The sequence below is a fragment of the Crassostrea angulata genome, chromosome 6 (assembly GCF_025612915.1).
Source record: "Crassostrea angulata isolate pt1a10 chromosome 6, ASM2561291v2, whole genome shotgun sequence".
NCBI classification, from domain to species: domain Eukaryota; kingdom Metazoa; phylum Mollusca; class Bivalvia; order Ostreida; family Ostreidae; genus Magallana; species Magallana angulata.
In genome coordinates this window covers 29,465,873-29,473,871 of record NC_069116.1, presented here as the reverse complement: position 1 = coordinate 29,473,871, position 7,999 = coordinate 29,465,873, and the positions used below count along the sequence as shown (strand labels likewise).

Below are 7,999 nucleotides of genomic sequence, written 5' to 3'. Positions count from 1 at the left end.
TGCCTTTTGTTAAATTTTACATCAATGCATTGTCATTTTATTTAATGCATAAATTATCGAATATACACAGATCAATATTTTCATTTTTTTTTTCTTTGACTTTTATGACGTAATAATGTGATTGTGACGTAACAATCGTTTGATTATATTTACGTTGCATTTTGCGTAGTAACGTCTCATTACATACGCAAAGTATCAATCGCTGGGTGAAGTCACCTCTGCAATCCAAGCAAAATATTTGTTTCATTCGAGACGATGGCTCAAGCAACAAACAAAAGGGTATGCCTCTGATATATTTCACAATTTGGAACAATTTCTAAGAAATTAATTTAATTTTCTCCCTTGATTTCATGGGAATCGGGCAATCGGTGATTTTCATCCTAAATCTCCCATCTGTGATATGTTCGTACTGAAACTATAAGTTCCATATTTATCTATCATTGTAGTCTTACAATATGTTTGCAAAAGTTTAATGTATATTTTTGTTCCAGAACTTCGATGAAGTCGACATTGAGGATTTTACAGCAGCCGTCAAAAGGTTGGCTATATCACCAGCAGGGCATACATCGGCCTGTGACAAGGTTTGACATTTGCTTTTAAATCCATATTTGATATTATTTTTCATTTAACAATTTTTTCGGGGGGGGGGGGTATTACCCATTTTGAAATCTTTTTTTTAAACTCACTTTCATCTTATGACCTTTTCTTATAGCACAAAATAACATTTATTATATTTTTTTTTTCAATTCAAGAATCTGAACGGAAGCAAACATTCCAGTTCGAAAGAACTGAAGGGTAAATCTATGTCCCGAACCTCAATGATTAAGGTACGTGGTTTTTGTTTTAAACAAATTATTTCATCCACATTATATATATATATATATATATATATATATATATATATATATATATATATATATATATATATATATATATATATATAAAATAAAAAACTTTTAAAACACTGTTTTAAAAGTTTTTTATTATTCATTGAAAAAGAGACTTTGGAGATATATATATATATATATATATATATATATATATATATATATATATATATATATATATATATATATATATATATATATATATATATATATATATATATATATGTTTGGTACAGAGATAATACCTTTTACTCTGCATTTTTATAGAAGCAGGCGCGACAGGCAGACAGCTTGAAACATGGCCAGAGTCGAACACCTTCTAAGGTTAGGCGGCATTTTGTAAATACACATGTATATCTTAATTGTGAATACATGCATGTATCTACGATCGAAATTAATTTCAACACCTCTATTCATACATTGTATTTCTTATTTTCTTAATCTTTCCTTTTTCATAGGACCCAACGTTCATCATCCAGCTTGACGATCAAATCTCGTCGATGCTAAATTTGGTAAGATATTCTTTAAGTATTTTAAACACTTGTACAACGAAACTTACATACAGATAAATGTTTATTTCAAAATCGAGTTTCATATCTGTGGGTTTTTTCACATGTACTCTATCTAATTTTCCAAATCTAAGGACTGTGCCACACAACCTTCGAATTCAGGATCCTCAGCCATTCCGAAAATATCAAAGTCAACATCCTCCGCAGACCGGGGTAAAGTGTCTGGAAAGTGGGTAGGTCAAGAAAAATGCACAAAAAACCCCGATCAACCTTGTCTGGAAATGATCAACGTTCCTATACAATTCAAAGAAATAAACTCACTTCATCACTCTTTTCTGGGAATGATCAACGTTCCTATGCAATTCAAAGAAATAAACTCACTTCATCACTTTTTTCTTTGAAATAATACAACATGTTTTAATTCCACAGCAAGCAAGGATTCAAGATAGCCGTCAGACGAGAGCAAAGAGGGCGAGCCCCTACACCCCCAGGCGGCCGGCGGGAAACACCGTGAGTGGTCAATGACAGGGATTGGTCAACTTTGATATAATACGTATTATAAAATTAAGCGATCAAACTAAAGGGATTTCTATCACATTTTTACCCACAATGTGTACACTTAGGTAAAAGATAATAAAAGTTTGGTTTCACAAAACAACAAAAAAGAAATCATTACATCTATATAGTTTTATTATCAATGAATATAAAATAGGTTGCCCGTGCAACCTTTCTGCATATATACTGAATGTCTGTCTATAATTATTCAAACGCAGAATACAAGTAGCAATGTCACTGACCAAGAAGTTGATCATCTGACAGCACGGATGAACGCACTACGAACAGCAATCACTGCTTCCGGTTCCCTTCAGACTTTCACAACACCTGTAAACACAATGGGACCAACAACGACACAGCCAGGGCCTGCTTCCAGTGCCCCTCAAACACTGGCAACAGTGATTAACTCTGTAAGAAAAGCAACAACGCAGCCAGGTCCTGCTTCCAGTGTCCCTCAAACACTGGCAGCAGCGATAACCTCTACAGGACCAGCAACAACGCAACCAGGTCCTGCTTCCAGTGTCCCTCAAACACTGGCAGCAGCGATAACCTCTACAGGACCAGCAACAACGCAACCAGGTCCTGCTTCCAGTGTCCCTCAAACACTGGCAGCAGCGATAACCTCTACAGGACCAGCAACAACGCAGCAAGGTCCTGCTTCCAGTGTCCCTCAAACACTTGCAGCAGCGATAACCTTTACAGGACCAGCAACAACGCAACCAGGTCCTGCTTCCAGTGTCCCTCAAACACTGGCAGCAGCGATAACCTCTACAGGATCAGCAACAAAGCAGCCCGGGTCTACTTCCAGTGTCCCTCAAACACTGGCAACAGCGATAACCTCTACAGGACCAGCAACAACGCAGCAAAGGTCTGCTTCCAGTGTCCCTCAAACACTGGCAACAGCGATTAACTCTGTAAGACAAGCAATAACGCAGCAAGGGTCTGCTTCCAGTGTCCCTCAAACACTGGCAACAGCGATTAACTCTGTAAGACAAGCAACAACGCAGCAAGGACCTGCTTCCAGTGCCCCTCAAACACAGACAACAGCGATAACCTCTAAAGGATCATCAACAACGCAGCCAGGGCCTGCTTCCGGTGTCCCTCAAACACTGGCAACAGCGGTAACCTCTACAGGACCAGCAACAACGCAGCCAGGTCCTGCTCCCAGTGCCCCTCAAACACTGGCAACAGTAATTAACTCTGTAAGACAAGCAACAACGCAGCAAGGACCTGCTCCCAGTGCCCCTCAAACAATAGCAACAGCAATAAACTATGTTGGACAAGCAGCAACGCAGCCAGGGCATGCTTCCGGTGCCATAAAGAATAACCAATACGTACATGTACGTTGCCATTACTCAATGTTCTTACATTGATGCCTATTCCAAATAAAGTCATAATTATATAAGTAACTAGTGTATTTTGTTACCATATTTACAGTATTGTCTGACACACTTATCTCATTACAGTGCAGAAGCAACGTCACCCAAGGAATCCAGGCATCGTCTCAAAAGAACAACGACCACCATAGCAAGGTGAGGAAATTTTTACAACCTTTCACAAATGAAGTTGTTTATTTTGCCAAAGATTTTTCAAAATATCAAATGTGACCGTTTTTAATTTTCCTATCCCTTCCAGAGACGTCAATCTCGCAAGAGACATGCAGGGTTTTTCAGAGACGATGCCCCAAAAAGACCTAGACATGCGCATGATAAAGGCTTCCGCTTACAACTGCAGCTGTTGACGCAGAATTTTGCCAACCTGTCGCTGTGATTTAACAGCACACCTAAGTCGTCAATGAATACAACATCAATTAATTAACAATTCAAATCCATTTCCATAATTGAAGTTATACTAATTGTAATGTAATAAAATTTTATTTTCATCTCTAACATATGAGTTGTCATTATTTTTCAGTTTGTTCTTATATATGAAATAAATTTTTCGATCAAAAAAAAAATCCAGTGAAACCTTAATCAAATCAAACGTTTAATTTGTCTTAATTTGAAAGATTGTGGTCTACGGTTAATTATTTTCACCACGATGACAATAATTTCAAAAATTTACAGAATTGTAACAAATTGTAAAAGTTCCAAGTAAAGTAGTTTTTTTTATACTTATGGAATGTCAGTTAAGAAAGTTGTAAAGTGAACACCGATTTGCTTTTTCCTCATTTTTTTTACCGCACAAATAATAAGTACCGAATTTTACGTTTCCTTGTCCATGAATTAGATTTTAATAAACCATTCTTTTTTCTTTTCTTTAAACCACTTTCACACGAGTAAGTCGCAAAAAAGTACTCAAGAATAAGGAAATGTCTTTTACTAATTAACAATTTTTAATTGTCAATGAGTCCATGACTAATTAATTAGTCATGGACTCATCGACAATTAAAAATTGTTAATTAGTAAAAGACAGAAATATAGATTAGATAATTTGACAATACTATTTTTAACTGAATTCCTGACAAAGTATTTGCATATCTGTTTCATTTTTGTCCAACATTTTATAACAACTACCAGTTGGGTTAAAAATCTCCATGAACGCGTTTACTCAAAATGTTAAAAAAGAAAAAAAAAAGTATGCTCTTTTTCATTGGAAAACGTTGTTCATTGCAAATCAAAAGTCTTTGAAAATATTGGTACAATTGTACAATGTTCGATAGGGACAAACGTTTCTAATCCGGGATCTTTGAACATTTCGTGATTTTTCAAATATGCGCAGTAATTTTTAGCGGGCCATTTATTCGGACTTTAAAATGGTTGGTAAATGTGCAAAATGTCTTATTTTCACAACAGAGCGATCATCAAAAGATAATGAACACCAATCATATACTCTTGCCAAAATATGCTATTCTCAACTTTCATAATCAACAAATCGACTCCTCGTATGATATATAGAATAAGTCTTTAAAACAATTCAATACTTTTTATTTTTATAAAACTTCCTAAATAATATACATATAAAAAATAATGATTTCATGATAACATCAACTGTTGTTTTACTTCATTTTTGTATAAAGATAAGTAATCCAAAATACATTTTGAATAATGATTATAATTTTTTCGCTGTATATATCTATAAAAAATTTTGCCCGGATTTTTTCCTTTCTACTCGGACTTCTTTGATTCTGGCATTTCTCTGTATCTAGATTCTTGAGTCGTCCACACTCGTAGAGGGGACGGTTGGGAGTGTGAGTTTTCCCCTGGAACCATTCCTAAAAAAGCCAGCAACAAAGCGCTTTTTAATTAGAATACTTAAATAAAGAGTCCCGCAAAGTTTCTCCATTTAGATAATGCAGTATCGTTAAATGGATGGACGACCTAGAACTATGTCCAGAAGTATAGTAAGTTTTGCATCTCAATCAAGCATCGATACTGGGACTAATTTACATATATAAGAAATTTATGGCCATCTTACCATAAAATCGAATTTATTATTAACCCTGATGTTGCTGCAGTAGTTTCGCATATGTGCTGTAACAACTGTTACAGCCCCTTAATTATAATGAAAGTACTGGAACCCCTGGCATAATTGATGCTAGCGCTGAGAGTGGGGTTGTAAATTTACTGACCTTGGCCTTGACACACTGGTGCTGGAAGAAATAGTGATATCGTCCACACTGGAACCTTCCCTCATAATACGCTTGCGATCATCAAACGAAAGGTCCGATGCTGCAAAACAGACGAAAACAACGGAAATATTGCATCAGTTTCAAACCTCTCAACTACTGCAAACTTCAAATTTTGGAGAAATAAATTATTAAAATCCTTACTATGAATCTTTACAGCTCGCACTGTTTGGTCGTAAGCCCACTGGATGCCGTGAACGATAAGCTGCGATAGCACTATCATCTTGTTGGAGTGAGTCGTTGCTGCTGTTGTTGGCTTTGTTCAGTTAGAATACCGACTTAGCAACGTTGTCAAAGCATCTGCTATCTTTGTTTGAAAACATATTCTTTTCATAACGTCACGCGCATTTTTTAGAGATATGTTTTTTTTATGACGTCATAAAAAATTTCTGAACGGGAAAAAAGGGGTTGAAAAACTGAGGGTAAAAAACTGTGCAACGTCACGGTAAATTTTCGGTTACAAAGGTTTTCCGCAATATACACAGTCTGCTTCTTTCATCAAGCATCCAATTATACTGTAATCGGAAATTTCAAGTAGTGTACCATCAGAAACATAGACGGATGTGCGGACGAATGGTTCGTACAGCTTTCTGTCTTATCATAGGGTTTTGTGATTAATTTTTTTTAGTTCATCAATATTCGCATTAAGAATCGCAAACTTATTGAAACCCAAGGGCTGTAACTTTCGTGATGCAAAAAACAATTAATTCATATAAAAAGTATTTTTTATAAAGTTAACGTTCATACAGATTTTATTCATCATTGAAATATACACACTATATTAAGACGTTTGGACAGAATAGTCTACAGCTCCCATGTAAGTCTGAAACTCCGGTGCATGAATCTCAATAGAAACATGACCATTCTGAGCTTGTACACATGGCCATGTACCTAAAAAAAAAAAGGATAAAACACATGTTATTTTACCTTTATTTTGACTGCATGTATTCTATTGTTCTTTGATTTGCAATTAAAGCAAACACAACAATTCAAAATGTATCTATAAAATGCACACCTTTTGGAATAGCTTGTTTTGTGTCCCCAGTGACGTCATAAAGCGTGAACATGTCACCACCTAGATTTCCTCCAAGACATACGGAATATTGAACGTGACCTTCCCCCTTGAAGTGAATGATGACGTACTCCTTTGGGTAGTTCCAGTCAATGGTACCGTTCGTACAGCTCCCCGGCACTACATAGTCCCGATGCTCCCCATCGGGATAAACCTGAAGATGAATACCTTAGTGATGTGTCATGTTGTAAATTTTGTATGTACTGCCACCCGGTAAATTCAAAATTTACAACATGACAAATGCTTATAAATATAGGCACACTGCATCGTTTTTGAAAGTGGGGGGGGGGGGGGGGGACTAATCCAAAAGAGGTCATACTTCAAACTTCCAAAAATTCTGAAAATCCTAATCCGTGGGAGGGGAGGGGGGCTAGCGTACTACACCTATAACTTCAATTTCATCCCCTGTACCCCCCTTGATGCTAGGTGCATGAAATAGCTAGTCCTGTTGAAATGATAATTTAAATGTTATATCAAAACTATCACTCTTGTTTGATTACTGAATACGTATATGGTGATTCATCCAGGCTAGGAAGGTAGTGACATTGCAGAGAAATACATAACCTGCGTACTAAGCGGGTTATGTTAATTTTTTCTGCAATGATCGTTACCTTCATTGCCTGTATGAATCATCGACGAAATCATTTTAAAATTGTTCATATCTATATTTTCTTTAAAAAAAAATTGAAGTAATCATATATGTAAAAAGTGGGAAAAGGTAATTAAATCATTGTTAATGTACGTCAGTACTTTAAAATAGAAGGAATAGCCAAGTCGTCTTGTATGGGATTTAAGTTTGGCATTATCATCATGATGATTATGCCAAACTCGTGATTATTTCGTGCAGTTCGTGACTTTTCTTAGGTTGCTGAAGGTTTTCGACCGAACGATAAACTGGCTAGAACTGGATCGGGTATATTTTAGTCCTGCCAGAGTTCTATAAAGCTATGAATAACAATCGGTTTTCTTCAGAAATAGAGGAGAAAAAGCCGTATATAAGGTTGATGTAATTATAAATAAGTGTGCTGCAGAGTACAAAAAACTTACCCCTGTGGAAGGATAGTACAGCGCTCTCCAAACATGAACGTACTTACTACAGGAATCAAAACCAGTAAGGTCACACCAACTCTAAAAGACTCCATTTCTTCTTACAGATAAGAACTACCGGAAACGTGAAATCTCTGAATAATCAGCGCATGGAGGGATATCTTGTTTTCTGTACGATCCCATTGCCATGCCTCTGCGAAAAATAACTGGTTACAGTTATATGTTTTGTGTAGTAGTGTATCAATTCATGATTATATGCATAATACGTATTCAAAAAAACCAACCGCAGAATTGAATTTTA

General features: G+C 36.1%; 2 protein-coding genes across 2 annotated transcripts; one reads left to right on the top strand and one right to left on the bottom strand.

Moving 5' to 3' along the window:
• The first annotated feature begins 255 nt into the window (after positions 1-255).
• LOC128188592 (mucin-19-like) lies at positions 256-3,736 on the top strand. Its single transcript, XM_052859737.1, has 11 exons — positions 256-279; positions 492-581; positions 753-827; positions 1,155-1,211; positions 1,346-1,399; positions 1,531-1,629; positions 1,826-1,906; positions 2,170-3,106; positions 3,251-3,291; positions 3,418-3,483; positions 3,587-3,736. Exons 1-11 carry the CDS (start codon positions 256-258, stop codon positions 3,719-3,721), a joined length of 1,659 nt encoding a protein of 552 aa, XP_052715697.1. The 3' UTR covers positions 3,722-3,736.
• Positions 3,737-6,301: 2,565 nt separating this feature from the next.
• Positions 6,302-7,284, bottom strand: LOC128187441 (uncharacterized). Its single transcript, XM_052857884.1, has 3 exons — positions 7,263-7,284; positions 6,595-6,819; positions 6,302-6,470 (listed from the first exon to the last, which is right to left on the bottom strand). Exons 1-3 carry the CDS (start codon positions 7,282-7,284, stop codon positions 6,361-6,363), a joined length of 357 nt encoding a protein of 118 aa, XP_052713844.1. The 3' UTR covers positions 6,302-6,360.
• Between the last annotated feature and the right edge of the window lie 715 nt (positions 7,285-7,999).

What these genes read in the sequence shown, in the direction of transcription:
- LOC128188592 (XM_052859737.1), top strand. Translation starts at nt 256, where the DNA reads ATGGCTCAAGCAACAAACAAAAGG. An exon ending in CTCAAGCAACAAACAAAAGG is followed by an intron (nt 280 to 491) that starts GTATGCCTCTGA and finishes TTTTTGTTCCAG; the next exon opens with AACTTCGATGAAGTCGACAT. An exon ending in AGAGTCGAACACCTTCTAAG is followed by an intron (nt 1,212 to 1,345) that starts GTTAGGCGGCAT and finishes CCTTTTTCATAG; the next exon opens with GACCCAACGTTCATCATCCA.
- LOC128187441 (XM_052857884.1), bottom strand. Translation starts at nt 7,284, where the DNA reads ATGATTCATACAGGCAATGAAG. An exon ending in GATTCATACAGGCAATGAAG is followed by an intron (nt 6,820 to 7,262) that starts GTAACGATCATT and finishes CACATCACTAAG; the next exon opens with GTATTCATCTTCAGGTTTAT. An exon ending in AAAACAAGCTATTCCAAAAG is followed by an intron (nt 6,471 to 6,594) that starts GTGTGCATTTTA and finishes TTTTTTTTTTAG; the next exon opens with GTACATGGCCATGTGTACAA.